General features: G+C 39.4%; 1 protein-coding gene across 1 annotated transcript in view; it reads right to left on the bottom strand.

Annotated features, from left to right (window-relative positions):
• LOC129372745 (plexin-A2-like) overlaps positions 1-16296 on the bottom strand; it is an 83431-nt gene extending 67135 nt beyond the window's left edge. Inside the window, exons 1-2 of the mRNA XM_055050216.1 lie at positions 15943-16296; positions 2727-4074 (exon numbers count right to left, since the gene is read on the bottom strand). Of these exons, the coding sequence (XP_054906191.1) occupies positions 2727-3950 (1224 nt within the window). The 5' untranslated portion in view covers positions 3951-4074; positions 15943-16296. The remainder of the gene's footprint in view (positions 1-2726; positions 4075-15942) is intronic.
• Positions 16297-17969: the final 1673 nt, after the last annotated feature.

Raw genomic sequence — 17969 nt, 5'->3', positions numbered from 1 at the left:
ATACAAATGAAATCAACAAGAGATGAATTAATTAAACCATAAATTATCAATCTATCCATCAATCTATCATGTTTTATACATTTTAGATTGGGTTTGGGGGAGGGATGACTATATCCCTCTCTCCAGCAACATTGCAGCTTACTCTGGGGATCCTAAGGTGTTTTCAGGCCTGAAGGGATTTATAGTCGCTCCATTCTGTGTTCTGGGTCTTTCCCAAGGGATCCTCCCAGTAGGACGAACCAATAAAACCTTTGAATGGAGGCATCCAAACTCATCCCAATCTAATGCTTGAACTATATCAACCAGCGGAGCAGCAGTAGCTGCTCGACACCTCAGACAACAGTGCTCCATTCTATATCTATGCGACTAATACTGGACACCCAATATTGGAATCTCAGTTCGGTAACTATGCTGGATGATGTTTTTTCAGTCATGATCCACATTTCATGGCCATAGCTGAGAGCTGGAGAATGAACAGACGGTGAATTTGAGAGCTTTGCTTTTTGGCTCAACTATTCACCACAACAGACTGGATTAACTGCCCCATTATGGGAGACAAGGCCTGAATCTGTGTGGCCATCTCCCGCTCCATCCTGCTGTTAGCCTACAAGTCAATGAAACACCAAGATAGTTTGAATACTGCTGAAATATTATTGTTTCAGCATAACAAGCAATAGTTTTAAGCCTTGATATTCTCTCTCTGTCCAATAGATTTTATCTAACGGGGTCAATTAGAAATGTATGAGGAAATTGACCTGTAACGAGAATAGGATGATTTTATCTTTAACTTTATCAATGTTCAGCTAATTAGAAACCAAAAGTCTATTTTCTTTAATCAGTCCATATTAACAATGATGCCCTTCAGTGTTTTGAATGTTATTGAAGGAAGACTTGGTTACATATTTTGTGTGTCAATAAAGTGTTTGAAAGTAGGATTGCAGAAAGGTATACGAGAGAGAACTATTTCTTTTTTTGGTTTGTTTTTTTGGTTTCTTTTGTAGCTACACAACTGTGTTGCTTCAAGAAAACACCACAGTTGCTTTGTCCTATCAATTTGAAGAGTCTAGTTGTTGGAATAGAAAAGTAAGCAATATTTTGTACAACTCTCACAGATAAGATGAGGGTGTATTTACTCTGTAGAAAACACACAGAGATTATCATTTAGTATGGGTTGGCTAATTTTAACTATGCTAACCATGCTAACAGGTACCTAAAAACAGTTTTCCACCAAACCTCACAGCAGAAAACTGCTGTTAAAGATCATTTAATTATTTTTTAAATGATTTTGTAGCCAACCAACAAACTGGAAATCTTGGGATATGGTGCCATTCTACATTTTTAGATATTCAAGAAAAGGTGAAACAAGCAAGTGATATTCAGTAGAAGAAAAAAAATGTATTTACATGTTGTCAGACTTTCTGGTTTAATTTCACTCTGTGTATAAATACCTTCATTCCATAACTTCATTCCATAATATATATTTATGGATCTTCAGCAATCCAACAGACTACTCTGTAACATTTGGCTGTTTTTTGGGGGGGGGGGGGTTTGTTGGTTTTTTTAACTTATATCCCGCTTTGCTATTAATATCTTCTTGTTACTACAGTTGATCTTTCAAAGTACAGCAAGAAATGTACTATCACTTAAGGTTTTTAGAGAGAAATCAAATTGCTGAAGTTGTAGTTGGCTGCTCAGAGCTTTACAAAATCAGTAGTCTGACATCTTTGATTGGTGCATGTCAAAAATGTGCCAGTGTACAGCATGCATTCTTACGTTCCCTTTGCATGTACGGGCTTAAAGAAATTCCAGAATTTTTAACAACCACTTAACTAAAAGGTTTTAAAACTGTTGCTTTTGTATCTCCTTAATTGTCTGGAAGAAAATTACAATAATCTTGTTTTTTTCCAAGTATGTGTTTTAATGATTGCTTTTGATGTCAGTACTGGCATTCAATTCACTCTGCAAGTCTAGTTTCACTTTAATGTTCATCATTTTTGATAATTAATCGTGTGTTCAAAAAACAGTCAGCAGCAACCAATCGTTTCTTCCTAAAAGTCCAATTATGATACAAAGAGCTTGCTTCACAGTGGGAAATTATTGTTGAATTACAACATATCACTTTTCCCTATCAGTGGCTTTTCTGAATAGCATCACATCTTATTTAGACACAATGGAATTAATGTTTGAGTTATGAATCATCAGAGCAATTTATGTGATGGATTTTAATGTGTTTTATGGTTCACTTTCAGCTTATTTCCATGAGAGGTACTCATTATGCGGAATTCCAGCTTTCACAAAGACTCAGACTTGGGCATTTACAAGAAAGGTCTTTTTCTCAAGATCAAGAACAGGTCTCGAAGGGCTCAAGTACTGCTGACAGTGACAAGAGCAGGAGGAAGAAAATTAGGGAGAGAAAGGCAAAAAGAGAGGTGGAAAAGGAGGTGGGAATCAGTGTTCAATCCCCTGAATGAAATCAAAGCTCTATACAAAACTCCCCTGATTAGCATTGTGGAATTTATCTCCCCAAGCTCTACCACTATATTAGGATTCTCAGACCTGAATGCTTTCTTTAGCACAGACCAGACTGACTGCCTGTTAGCTGTTAAAGTTACAATCACAGTTATGGAACACCAAAAAAAATATCTTTTGTTAAATCTGAGCATTTTTCTTCACACCTGCTGAGTTTACGTGACTGGTCTACAGACATGTGTGATATGAGGTCTCACCGCCTTTGTGCACTGTACGTCCTTTCCCAGCAACCAGTGCAGTTCCAGGTTCCCCTCTCCCTGGTAGCAGGACTGCAGTCGCTCCTTAATGCGCATGTTGATGTCTTGGATAGTGAAGATGCAAAGAGCAGAATGATCTGATGGATCACGGTACTGCTTTTGTCCTTTAGAGAACACAGCAAAGAGGACATCCTCCTGGGCACTGATGTTGAGTGACTTAGCCAGCACCCTGCCGGCCTTAGATAGGTAAGCAGCCTGCAGCAGACGGTACTCCTCACCTCTGTGCACGCACCCCACAGGAAGAGAGACATATGAATGGAACTTCTTGTCACCTTTGCATAGGCGGATGATTCGAGATGTGTAAAACAGGTCACCAGGTGAGCCCCCTGCAGGCATTCCATTTTCTGGAGTCTCTGGCTGGACGGTCATGAAGTAGACAAAGCTTCCGCTGGAGAAACCATAGATGTAGTAGATGTCAAAGTGCGGAACAAGAGCCAACGTGTCAGAAGGGATTTTAATTAGAGATGAAACAAAATCAGTGTGAAGCTCATAGTCCAGCATGGCAGAGGACTCTGGGTCGCGAGGGAGCTTACGGCTGGAGATAGTTGGAAAGTAATCCTGTTTGCCGCCAACGGCAGTGCCAATGTACAGAGTAGCATCCTGTCCCTGGGAAGGAACGACAACCCCATACATTGTTCCTGTCTGGTTGTCACTGGAGAGATAATGTTCTTTCTTGTGTGTGGGCTCTACGAGAATAAATAAGTCGTCTAGCCTCATCAGCTTACAGATACCCTGATAGAGACTACCACAGGCCAGCAGCCGGTTGTGAGAGTAGTCGATGAGCAGCAGTTTGTTGACATTGTCCATAGAGGCCAAAGGCTCAGAACAAGGCTGAACTATCAGGGGAGGATAACATGCTTTATTATCATATTCTGGTCCTGTGTCATGAGATACCAAAAGTGTGAGATTAGCGGACAACTTGTAGATCCGGTTGATCGCTCCGATGTACAGAGTCCCAGTGGACTGATGCACTGTCAGATGGTTCAACGACCATTCCCTCTTCTCAGACTGGAAGGTGTTCATTGTCTGTCCAAGAGTCGTCTTTTGATTCAAAAAGACTAGAGTCAATAGACAGAGGGCCAGAGGCCATGACATAACCTTTGGAGGGTGGTGACCTTTCGTAAGGCTGTCGTAAGTCCATCCTTTATCTGAGCATGTCCCCATCCCCACAGGGCTCCACTGAATGCCTGGCTCAGATAAATGGGGTTGCGTACCAGCAAATGTGAGGATTAGACTGAGGAAAATTGAGCTCAGAAGTGGCCTTGTCTTAAGGAATCTTCACATCATTCTGAAAAAGAAAAGATGAGAGAATTACTTGTAAATATAAAAAATCATTGATTCTTTCAATTGAGAAAATTTTGTTTTTAATACATCATGAGACACTTCACATCAAGACCTAGAAATGGATGAGCTTGTGTTTTCCTTTATCTCTGCTTAGTCAGATGCAAGAAAAATCAAAGAAACAAGTAATCATGTGTTCTAACTATCTCCCCATATTTACTGAACAGCGAGACGGTCTAATATTCTCTCTTTCAACAGGGATTCTCATTATATTCACTGCTTTGTAAGACAACACAAGCCAGCCTGCCATTCGCCACTCAGACAAAGCGATGACACAATGTAAGCGTGCATTCCTGTTTGGGTGGCTAATTAAATGATGTGAATGCATTAATTAGGCCTCCATATTTTGGGCTCCATGTTTTCTCTTATCCCCCCTGTCTTGTTCATTTAAGTGGTTGAATCCAGGAGGAATTAATCACTCCATTGCGGCTGATTCCTAAATTAAACAGGCTTTTTCCAGGGATGGCAGAGAGTCATTAGAGATTCAGGGCTAGCCAGCATCAACCTATACACTTCTCTGTTTAATTTCATTACCATATTTTATGTGGGTATTTCCCCAGAAAAAACAATGTCTGGCAAACATATGATTGATTCAAAGAAGGTTTACATTACATATGTGAATGCTTGGTTTAATCCACATATTAATTTATTTAGGAAGTTTCTTTTTGTCTCTGTTATTCAGTCAGATGAAAATGTTTCTGATGAAGTTTAAATAATTTATCATCAAAATGTGTTTTTTAATTTCAAGATGTTTTGTGAAAGAGATGTAAACATCCATCAGTAAAAATGATTCCTGGTGATTATTGAGTTGTTTATTTATGTATTTCTTCTCAGAAAAATATTCAGTGATTCCACAACTTTGCGTCAACTTCAGTCTTTCTCAAACTGTTCTATAAGTATCACTGTGATATATTTGATGACAATGAATCAGGAGCAAGTGAAGGTAATTATACAGTGTCAATGTATAATTATTTCTTTTTTTTTCTTCTCTTTTCTTTTTTATTTAATGTGTTCATTCATCCCTTGCCTGGGGAAATTGTTGTATTTACTAATTTGGTATTTGGTATAAGACAGAGAGAAAACCACTGCTTCACTTTATCGGGAAAAAAAAGCAAATTACAAAATATTTTCACTTTTTTCTGTGAAACTTTAGTTTGAAATGAACAAAAGGTTTTGACATCAGCTTCTTTCTGGTCACAGAAAGAAGACTTCATTTGAAATGATTTGTTCAGAAATACACAACGGCAAACACAAATTCTACCAGCATGTAGATTCATCTTTGTGAAGACAGGGGTTGGTTGAATCCATGTTATGAACAACTCTTTTATCAACCTCTGAGCTTCTTGGTCTTGCTTGAAGGCAGATTTTATAAAGAAACATCTTTACATTAAGACTCTCCCATCACATGATATGTCATCTATGCTCTATGAGAAGCTTCTCCAACCCAGATCTGAAAGAATTTCCTAACTTTACTTTGCATAACCCCATCGGAAATACATGAAAACTTTTCAACTGTTTTTCTGTTTAAAAACCTGTACATTTCCAGCCAAACGCTAAAAGACTTAATCTCAAACCCAACTGTCTTTTTTGGCAGGTGCTAACCTAAACAGTGTTATCACAGTTAGACTTATAAGTAAAGGTTAAATGAAGACAGCCATGTCAGATCCTAATATGGGGGTCTTGATGCGTTGGGGGCTCTCCATTAGCTGACTAACAGGATGTCCAGCTGAGTTGAGCTGGAGCCAGAGAAGGAGCGGATGGACTGTTACTGAGTAGGCTGGGCTGAATTAAGCTCCACTCCAGCATCTTCTGTCCATCTGTCCCCACAAAGCTCACGCAGCAGGACAAGTCACTCAAGTGCCTCGACCTACTCTGCTCAATTTGGCAGCCTCAGTATGAGCAACCCCACCGGTAATTGGCCACTGAAGAGTAATATCTGTCACACCTTTTACTGAAGCATTTATATTTGAAGACAGTGCTAGCTTTACCATATGACACTTACACAGACTTAACTGAATCAATTTTAATTTTTAAAATAACCAAAGGAATTTCTTGCTCTTTTTTTCTATTTCCATTGACTGGATATTCAAATTTGAGTGTGCTTGGATTATTTCTCTAGGCGCTGAGATTTGGCAGAACATCTTGGCTCTCAAAATTACATTTTATCTGTTTTGGTCAAAACGTCATCCAGAAAATTCCAACTAAAAACTCCCTCAAATCATCAGCTTTGAAGCCTGCAGTGTTCCAATTTATCTTTTAATTCTAACATTTTATTTCAGGATATTTTATTTGATATTTTTCAAAAGCAAGTTTAATATTTCTGCTGCCTTTTGTGATGATTTTTAATCAAGCTGAAAGCCCACAGTGTTGGTCAAAGAAAGGCCTTTGCTTCATGGTGCAATTCCTTTTTCTGGATCTGCCACAACAGAATGCCACACAGTGTTGTAAAAAGCCTTTTGAAAATTAGATCATGAAAATCTGACTGAACCCTTGGTGTCTGATCTTGAGCTACTATAAAATAAAACAGCTGAATGCTTTTGTGTTTCCTGCCTGAGTCGTCCCTGCTTAGCGGTGTCAATGAGGGATCCATTGGTTTAAATTTCTTTTCAAATAAATTTCCAAATACAGATCTTTTTTTGTGATTTACACTTTGAACTTCTGCAGGATTTCCAGAACTTTACTTTGCTTGAAATAATAAATAGGCGTATGCTCTTGAGATCTGACAGTAAATAGCAGATTAACTGATATTTGCAGAGCGAGGTTTGAGTCTGGTGTGACCTTAAACAGTCGACACCTGCGGTGCCTTCCCGAGGTTAATTTAGTGTTGAGAATCTACCTCTCAAATCCTCCGAGGTGTTACAAAACAGGGGCGAAAACTGGAGCAAAAGTGGCCAGGCATGCAGGGGAGCGGCAGCCTCATCATTTCATCCATTTCTGTTCTCCTGGCTTTGGTCACGTCTGAGGCGTGCAGTCATGCTGCTCTGTGTTTACCCTGGATTATGGAGACAGCTCTTCGCCCTGCGCAGTCTTCCCTGCTGAATTCTCCGCCTCACCACTCACAGACACGCTCCGGCCTAGACGTGAGTCATGAACACACACACAAACACACAATGAAGGAACATGGGTTTGCCAAGGACTCTGGGGGAGATGCAGGCTCCTGATGGGCACCAATCACAATGCAAAAGAGTGAGAAGCCATGCTCTTGTTCACCATAAACATAACTCTTTGACCTGGATCAAGATGAGTGGAACTGAATCGATCATTTAGACCAGCTTTTAAAGCATTAAATGTTATAACAAAGTCTTTAGCTCAGTGTTAGAGATGTTTTACTTGCTCTCAAAGTCACTTATTATTTTATGATTCGGATTGTTTTTAATTTTGGTTCCTTCAAATGGAAAAAAAAGTGTTTCTTTCATTTAGAATTTTCATTACAAGTTTTTGCAAAGACGTTTGTGGATTTGTAGGGACAAATCTCTCTATCATCGCATAAATATCAGATTTAGCACAAACAGCATTCACCTCAAGTTTGCCTTGTTTGTTTCTTCTGGCTGCACATTTGTGTGAGATCGTGAGCGCCGCCGGCAGACTGTGCCGCGATCCTTCTAAAGGTCAGAAGCTGGATTTCTGCTCTCACACTTAGTCAACAATGGGATTCATTGTCACTCGCATCAGAGGTGATAAAAACATTTTTTTGCTGTTGTTCTTGTTGCTGTTGTTGTTACACTGGCCTAGATTTATAAGGCTACACAAAGGCAATAACAGTATAAGGCCACGGGGGCGGAAAACTGTATGAGTTGCAGTAGTCATAACAACTTCTGCCCTCATGATTATAATCGGGCTGTGCTGAGACATGCATGGTTCCTTAGCCTCAAAGTTTGTGGAGACAAAAAAAAGCTTGAAATAAAGTTTCTGCCAACAAATCATCTTAGATTTCTGGAAAAGAAATCAGCAGGAGTATTTAGAAATGGAATTCCCACCTAAAGCGTGGAAACTGATGCACCTACATGCTACGTCGTACATTTATAGCTTTGGAGCTATGTTTCATACAAACCATGTGTCTATTGATATTACAATTATATCATGATATATAATCTACTTCATGGCTGTCAATATGTTGGTATTTTATTACAATTAAAACACTGAAAAAAAATGCTCACCTTTGTATCAAAATTAAGATAAACATCAAAATGCATCAAAATATTAAACATGCCCGACAGGATAAGAAGGGTCTCTGTTTAACTTGTTATTAGCCCTATTTCTGCTTTAACTAAGTTCATTTTAAGTGTTGTCTTAACAGTACTATGTTGCTGTTTTTTAAGACCAAGATTAAAGCCTAGAAATGTTGACCAGAAACTAGTCCGAACCCATAGCAACCTACACCGCCGACTCTTTGATCACTAAAGAAAATCTGATGCAAAGTCGACCTAAACACAAAGAAACTGAACAGAGTTCTTGCTCTGTGTATTTGCTTTGACAAAATATAGAAACTTGTTTTTCAGTTGCTTGTTCATATAAATCCAAAGTACAGACCAGATCATACAAACCATATTAATTAATTAATGATTAGATCTTATCTTCTGTTTTGCTATACAGTGAACCAAAAACTTCTCTGTATAGAAGCTTACTCTCTGTTATGATTATTTATCTTCAGAAGTCATTAAAGTAATTATAAAGACCGGGCCTGGACATGGATAGTTTAAAAGATTTTAGAAGATTTAACTGCAAAATTTAACCTATGAAATGGATGTAGTTTGAAATGGAATGACAATGTGTGGATCCAAAAAGGCCAAGTGACCTAAAGCTAACAAGACAGGATACTTTTATTGGAGCAAAAATACGTATGGATGTCGATGGGGAAGGTCTTACACATGAATGGGCTGGGGGGGTGCCAATTGCAACCGAATTTGACTTCCAAATGAATAAATGAAGGCAATTAGTAGATCTGTTTACAATGTTGTGAAGACAGAAGTAGGTCAAACGTGGCAGACAGGAGGGAGGAGGGAGTCAGTGAGCCAGAGCCAGGGGCTGTCGCTGGTACCTACAGTGACGAGTCGAGGAACTAGGACATAAAAAACCGCCGTCTTCATTAATGATGACTTTTAAATGAATGTCATATTGAATCACGGGAGACCAGTGGGGTTTATTAGAAAAAGCAATGTTTTGAGATCAGCCCACTGTATTTTATGGAGGGAAAGTCGAGGGCAGCCTTCACAGTCCCCAATTATAGAAACACAGAATCAGGCTTTATATGGTATAAAGTGTAGCAAGGATGTCTACACTGCTCATGACCAGAGGATATGTTCACTTTGATGCCTTAATATGGAATCTTGTAACACTTAGCCTCCGGTTAATTTTTAGCGTTTTGTTCAACAATGAGAAGTCAAACAGCAAGATGTTTTTTCTCAATCGGGAGAGAAAAGTCACACACATAATATTTAAATTACTCAGACTGATGTTCTGAAAGCCAGGCCACTGTGAATTCATTAAATTTTATTGGCAGCGCTCTGTGCATCCCAGAGTTATTTTTATATCACCAAACATGACCCCTAACTGCCTTTTCTGCATGCTTGTTGTTTAGTTTATTGGTCAGCTGCAGATATTGCAGGCTTATAGTCTCTCTCGCCAGCCACTAATCTTCCTGGTAGAGTAGAGGCGGATGTCTGCGGGGAGCAGTAAAACGGCACTATGTCATCACAACGCGCTCGGCTTGTATTAAGTGCAGGATGCTGCAGGAAACCTGGACACTGGCAAATGTGACATAGGGGACTAATTCCAGAACATCACCACAACACCATCAGGAGAATGCTCTGCAATCCATGCCATTATCTCAGCATATATGCAATATACATGCTGATGCACCAATATACCCAAAATTGCCATTAAGAAGAGAGATGAAAGGAGCTGCTGACTCTGTTCCTGTGCATACATTTTTGCTTCTTTCCTTCTTCTATAAGTCGTATTGTTTCTTATCCTGCTTGACCTCACACTGGTTCATCTCAACAGCTAAAGCCTTTCCATTGCATATATGATGAGCATAGGGGGAAAAGTCAGAGTGACCTCCAGCACTGTGATGAAAACCCTCGCAGTCCGACTGCAATAGAGGGTCTTCTATAATTCAGTGATCACAGAAGAAGACAGAGTGAGCTGTGTTTGCTTTGGAGCCAGACAGCATGTGTGCTGCATCGACCGCCCGGTACCTCCTTTCCTTTACCGCCACAAAGGTGCAAAATGAGAAAGAAGAGAAGAATAAAAATGGTCAGGCTTTGCAGTTAAAACTGGATTTTACAACTGAAATAAAGTTTAACATAAAATGATGGTAAAGTTAGAAAACATATCATTGTAAAGTGGAATTAAATAGCTGTAATTTTTTCTGGTTATTTTATCCATTTTTTTCTTTTCTGAGCTGGTTTTTCTGAGCAACAAAACAATATTTTTTCCCAGTCTGATTCTGATGAGGGGGGCTATAACGCTTTTGCATGCATAAATCATAAGAATCTGACAGAAAAAACACATTACATTTGGCAGACATTAGACTCCAGCAAGCTTCAAAATGAGAAAAATAATCAGAAACCGAGGTACAGGGTACCGGTAAAACTCAAGTCCACAATTCTCAGGATGCAATCAAAGGACTCGTCCCAAATAAGACTGCATGCTTTTCTTTGGGGCCTCAGTCTTTGACCATATGGCTTCATGGAGTAGAAGATGCCAAGGTTAGGAGTGGCTGGCATGAATGATTAGGATCAAAGAAATTACAATGCAAAGGAACAGCTGCTACTTCCGCTGCTGACAAATCACTCTAAGCAAGAGGAGACAGTGATAGACGGCGAGGGAGGAAAAGAAACCGGAAGACAGAGACTGATGTTCTTCTGTTTCACAACTTCTACTTGAAACTATATGTGTTGCTGCAAAAAATGATCAGGATTTAAGCCACTGTGAAAATTTTGTGACCATTCTTATAGCGCAGCTGCACTAAAACAAGCATTTGCTCAGATTATACTCGCCTGTGTTCATAATCAGTATTGCTTGTTAATTTTTAGCTACTCAGAAATTCTACTGTTTCAAAACCCTCTTCTTAAGGAAATTAACAGAAATAGAAGCAGCCTGGTGAGTGGATAGTTCCCTTTTTAATCCAATCGGCCAGGAATAGGCACAACTAGGTAGTTGTGCCTATTCCTATGCCTATTCCTTCCATTGAACTTCATTCAATAGAAGTTACCTGAAAGGGACTGATTTACTTTTTTTTCCACCAAAACAAAATCCTGCAGAAATAACATGTAATGTACTTTTTTTTCTGGAAATGGCTCCCTTACTTTCTTGTAAGACTAGCACGGGTAATGCCTTCAGCACGTTCCAGCAAATGCCTTGCCTTCCCAAGTTTCAGCAGGAGAAAACTAATTTCATGATGTAGCTATGATTTGTAGCTATGATTTCTTAGCAGAGGCAAAAGAGTTAGAAATTCAAAACCTTAAACTATCTTTTAATCTTCAGAGACTAAAGGTTTGGGAAGGCTAGCATGCGCATGTATGTCTCATTAAATTAGAATGTTATTGAAATGTTTATTTATTAAGATAAATAACTTAAAATATTGAAACTTAACAGAGTCTTATTACACCCAGCAATACACATAAAATCTTAATTTCTATTTATCCTCAGTGTACGGCTTACAGTTAATGTAAACCCGAAAGTTTGAATGTTACAAAATAGAAATAAAACAATGTATAACATATGACAGGAATGTGAGCCAACTAAGAAACATGTATATGTACTGGACTGTATTTACTCAATACTTAGTCACTGGGTCTTGCATTACATGAAGGCAATCAGCTTGTGGTTCTTCTGAAGTGTAAGAAAGTCTAATTTGCTTTAATAGCAGCCTTCAATTTGTCTATATTAGTGGTTCTGGTGTCTCAACTCTTCTACTTGACAATAACACACAGGTTCTCAGTAGAGTTCCCATCTCAGGCAAGTTTGCTGGCTAAACAAGCACAGTCATACCATAGTCATTAAGCCCCAGGCGTGGTAGTTTTGGCAGCGTTGTCAGCTGCCAGATCCTGTTGGAAAATGAAATCAGCATCACTGTTAAGCTTGTCAGTAGAGGGAAACATGAACTGGTATAAATTGTTCTTGTGGAAAGCTGCGCTGACTTTGGATGTGAAAAAAACACAGTGGTCTTAGAACAGCAGATGAAGCTTTCACTTATTGTAGAAACTTCATTCTGAAGTTCAAGGAATTTGGGTTCTGTGCCCCTTCACTCTTCCTCCATGCTCTGGGTCTTTAATTTCTAAATGATAATAATATAATGCAAATTGACCTTTAATCTAAAAAAAGGGCATTGTAACTCTGACCATCCTATGCTACTTCATGACAACCAGACCATCTTCATTTGAAAGATTTCTTCCTTTCCTTATCTCGATTTGTGATCGTAAGCAGTAAGAGATAACATTTTTATCTCATCTTGAAGCAATGAATCTCTTGTCTCTGACTGTCACAGTTTACAGCTGCTCAGAAACGTGACTGAGTAAAAAAAAAACTAACTCTGTGGCATCACTCCAGTTGCAGTGCCATGGTATCGTATCCTCCAGAGTGGCTTACAAGAAGTGTTGCAAACACGTGATATAAAAAAGAGGTAATTTGAGATAAACTGATCCATTCATTTCTGTTAGCTATTTAACATTCAAAGCTCACATTCAAATTAAAACTTTTTATTTTAAAGTTTGAAAGTGCTAAATCTGGACATAGGAAGAAGTTGAGTGAAGAAATCCCTCAACTCTGTCCGCTTCTTTCAGAACCATATGCTACCAGCTTAACTCAGTGCCAAGGAAAATCTTGCAAAACTCACACATCAGCAAAGTTATTGCAGTGTTTGTATCAGCAGTGGAGTGACAATCTGGAGGCAGCGCACCATATTGCACGAGCACCATCACTGCATGCTGAGTGCCGCTGCCAAGAGCTGCCATCTGGCAGGTGAGCTGCACTCTTTCCACTTGTTCCTTTTCTTCCACTTACCTCTCTCCACCACAGTTTGTCACCACCTCTTTCTTTCATCTTCTTCCTCTCTGTTTTAGCCTTCATAGCTCCTCTTTTCTCTCTCTAACTCTACTTGTTACTCCGTCTTAGTCTCCTGAGTACATGTGAGGTTTATGTCTGCATTAAGCTCCCTTCAGGCCTGGATAAAACATTAAAACAAGGAGAAGCGCAAAGATTAAAATCGAATAAAGGTAGCACAACAGCGTATAAGTTGTGAACTGCAGTTTCACCGTATTTCTTCCATCCTATGTGTATGCAAAGACACATCAGGTGCAGGATATATCAGGGCTATATGTACAAGGGCACACACTGAGCTCTCAACATCACCTCTTTCCTCTGGCTTTTGAATCTGAACAGTCCACTTACATTACTGTCTCCATGAACATTCACAGTAAAGGAGGGTGGAAAGGGCGAGACTCAAAGTTAGGAGGTGGAGGGGGATCTCCAGCTACGGATGATAACACTGAGCCGCTGTGCACTGTGTAGTTGTGTTACATACACTAATGCATTGTTGCAGTGACCGTGCATCGCCTTTCCGCCTGACCCACATTTGCACTCCCTGTTCTTTAAATTACTCAAAAATCAATGTCACATATTCAACTGGTTGTTCAAATTAAGATTTTTTTTTTCTATGCAGAAGAACAGAAGAGTGTTCCTTCATCGTTCTTTCCCTCTCTCTTTCGATCCTCTCAAACCTACAGTAGCTCATTAATCTCTGCAGAGGTCTAAGATAACACTTAACTTCTCGCTTGTGGGTGAAAGTGACAGAGACAGATGTTCTAAATTACTTCACCTACACCGGTCCAGCGTTGCCTCCAGGGGTAAGAGACTCAACAATAATGCGGTTTCATCTGCAGTTCTTCTCAAAAATGCTCCAAAGAGCTCTGTTAAAGATGATCCCAAAGATCAATGGACAATTTATAAGCCCACTGTGTATAAAATCTTGCAATTGACTGAATTAGAAATTCTTGAGCATATCTTTACAACATGTGAAACACAGTAAAAACCTGTTTCCAACAGTGAATTAAAAATAACACTTTTTCTTCATTGCCTGACATTAAATCACACTAAACCTTTTTGTTTTTGGTCAGGTAAGATTTCCATTAAATGTTCTAAATACTAAAGTAATAAACAACATGTTTTAGGTAACTTTTTTATTTTTTGTTATAATGCTTACAAGCTCCCCCTTTTTCCTCTCCATGTAACAATATCCAATAACAAGAGCACTGCACTCAATATACATAATATCATTAGCTGATTGGACTGCAATAAATATTACCTCGTTATTTAAGTATATCTGAATTTAAATAAACTAATAAAAACATTGTTAGAGTGATTTTATGCCTTGAGACTTAATACAAAAGCCTTCTTTCTGACAACATCCCAGCATTGAATTATTTTATTCTCTCTGGTTATTTCTTAACGTCACTTCAACTGAACATGACAAATATAAATTAGTTGTTTTGAAACAGCAACTATTTTAAGCCTGAGTATCTAACCTGTGCCTATTCTGAAACCTAAAAGAATGAACTCAGCAGTAACTCAGCTTTTTAGAAATGACAATATTTCCTTGTGAATATATTCTTTACTGTTTTTCTTGTAAAGATTACTTCTTATTCCCACAAAAAAGGGGTTTTAACATCAGCATGTTTAATCATGAGGTTATAATTACCCCAGCAAAAGTCTCTGATATTTACTTCATAGTGAACAAAATAATTCATAACTTTTATTATTTGGTAAAAGTGGGGCTTTGTTGATCATCTAACTACTACATCACAGACCTAACCAAGGTTTAATTTGCTGTTATCAATGCAACAGAGAGAGAAAAGATAAAATGAATGTGAAGATTCATTTAAATCCTAAAATTAGCAGGCAACTGATAAAATGCTGAAGCACATGACAGGCGAGAGCATGCCAAGAGAGAAGCCAATTTTTTTTTTTTTCCTCTGTCTTTCTCTCTCTCCACAAGAGGCTTTACTCACTCTGGAGGGGCCAGGAGAATAAAAGCTAGTCCAACTGGCTGGCCAGATAAGCCAGACCAGAAAGAGCACACAGACAGAAGAGAGAGGTTCATCTGCTTTGTATGAGGGGTGAGAGTCAAAAAAAAAAAAAGATGGGAATCCAACTGCCTCCCCTCCTCACACTGTCTCTTCCACCAAACACACACAGGGACAGTCACATACGGGGGCTCGAACAAAGATGTACTTGGTCAACAGCATTGTCGAGGCTGGCACAGCTCACAGCTCTGTGCTCTTTAGGACTCAGCCTTCATCATCCCGGCTCCTGCCCCGGCTTATCAGCATCCCAGTGGCTTGCACTCTGCCCTGCCTGCCAAGGCTGCAGGAGGAGGAGATAGGGCAGCAGCAGCGGAGGGCTGACTGACTCTGTATCTCCAAGCTTAATACTTCACTCTATTTTTTCTCTCTCCTGATGACCACTGATCTGATGCGCTGCCTGGAATAATCCACACGCTTAGAGAAAAAAATCCTCACAAGCAGGCTGCTGCAGTCTTTGTCTAATACAGCTGAAGGAAATCTATCCCCTGATGGTGTCATTATTTTTCATCCGACCTGATGAAGAGTTGACCTACCTCTTGTCAGTTAATTTGATAGAAAATATTCACATTCTTCTAAGAACAACACCTGTCTTGTCACAGGTGGTCAGCAGAAATGTTTTTTTTAACAAGTGCACAGCCTCGTTTCCAGGTTCAAACGCTCCGTAAAGTCATGTAACTTTCGGCTTCTGCACAATGATGGGAGGGGAAAAAAGCAAAAGGTTAAATACTCACCTTGAAACAGCAGGAAACTCATTCATGAGTGGGGCAGAGTCGATAATTTCTTTGGGGTTTGAGCGCAGCGTCCGGCCACCACCTGTCCGTCAGAAGATCAGATATGAGCAGATGAATGAATTTATTCTAAGTGCTGACGCGCCGCGCAGCTTGGAAAGTCATCCGGACAACAGTGAGCATCTCCCGGTGATCCGCAGAGAAGGAAGCGGCATCGAATGACCCTCTCCTCTCGCTCAGGGACTGATCATTTTCTCCAACAGGCTGCCACGGTTTCTCTACTCTCTCCCTCCCTCTGTCTGCCTGTCCGTCTGTGTGAGAGTGGCTGTGAGCTTCACAGTGAGGATGCCGGTGATACATGAAGTCACCCATCAGTTCACTTGCACCTCACGTACGGTGTGCGTTTTTTTTCTTTCTTTTAGACCCAACCTCCAACGCGTCATCCAGTGGCCCAACACCAACCCTGTCCTATGGGCTACTACTGGATTTCATTACCTATGTAGCACAAACAAACTTATTATTCATTATGTTATTTAAAATAATAATTTTATATAAACATAGCAAAACATTTAATACATTTAGAAGCCTAAAAAGTTTTTATAAGACCAACTCGGTCTCAGATTAAATATGATCAGGCTTATTCATGGGGATGTGCCAAAGGATTACAGCATTGCTATTAGGCAGACGCATCTTCTCTGAAACAAAAGAAAATTACTTAGTAGCTCCGTATCTTAACCAAGTGTTAAGATACTAAAAAGACGCAGAAAATATATTGTAATTCTGTATATATCAACAGATATTCCTATATATTATTTTAAAACAGAAGACAAGATGAATGCACACTGCAGTTTAGTCAAATGACTTTTAAATACCGCCATCTGTAGGAAGCACAACGTAACTTCAACTCTTCTGCTCTTGAATCATCTGAGCTGTGAATGAAAAGCTTCTTTGGGGACGAATCTCGGGTATTTGAGGGGTAATTATTATTGTAAGAGACCAGAGCCGATGCTTCAGAGGGAGATGTATATTTTAAGAAATTATTTTGAAAAAAGGATAAGAAAAAATGGAACAGGAAAGAGATAAGTTAAACAATGGTGGGATATTCTGAAGGACTTGATCAATAGCACAATTCTGGATCAGCTGAAGCTTTCTGATTGACTTTTTAGGCAGACCTGTGAAGACACTGTTGTGGTAATCAATTTTAATAAAGATACAAATATGGATGAGTTTCTTAAGACCTTCTTGGGACATTAATTCTTGAATACTGGAAATGTTCTTGAGTGATAGAAGGCTAACTTTGCAATTGTCTTTATGTGCCTCTGAATATTCAGATCTGGGTACATCACTTTGTCCAAATTGTGACACACAATGAGGACCTTTGCATGATGCATGGATGTCTCTGCTTTTAATGAAAAGGGATTCAGCATGCCTCACAAGCACATACTCATTAAACTCACCACTTCCACAGAACTGCTTACCTAGCTAAAAAGCTCAGCAATCAGATCTTATTTGTGTATGTGTGCTGGGAGGAGGGATGCAGGGCCCACTGCCCAGTTATCCCTCCTCTTTTCATTTTTTGTGTTTGGTGGGCAGGAGATGAGTCAGAGATTTCAGACGGGCTACCTGTTTGGGGTCCATGCTTCCCCACGGCTCAACAGATGGGAGCCACCCCTCACTGGGACTCGGTCAGGCACAGGAGCGCTTGACCTGCTGTAATTTCCAGTCACTCACAAGCATACTACAGTTTGAAAGCAGGAAAGCCTGCAGACATACAAACAAACCCAAATGTTAAAATATATTCTCAGGAAAGAGTATGCACATGAAGCGTGTAGGCAACATGTCCACAGATGCATCCCCGGCATGCATTCCACAGCCCTAAAAGAGACATTTATCTTGTATATTTTTTGGATTAGTACTGTGATGTAATCCATTTTGAGACAGAGAATTGAATAAAATAGTTTACTGTATTTAGTCTAATTCAGGTTTTATCAGCATATCTATCCAGAAATAAATCCTCTGTTGTCTAGGTT

Source organism: Poeciliopsis prolifica, unplaced genomic scaffold (genome assembly GCF_027474105.1).
Source record: "Poeciliopsis prolifica strain line A6 unplaced genomic scaffold, Auburn_PproV2 SCAFFOLD030, whole genome shotgun sequence".
Taxonomy (NCBI): Eukaryota; Metazoa; Chordata; class Actinopteri; order Cyprinodontiformes; family Poeciliidae; genus Poeciliopsis; species Poeciliopsis prolifica.
Note: the sequence above shows the minus strand (reverse complement) of the source record. Positions and strands in the feature narration are given on the sequence as shown.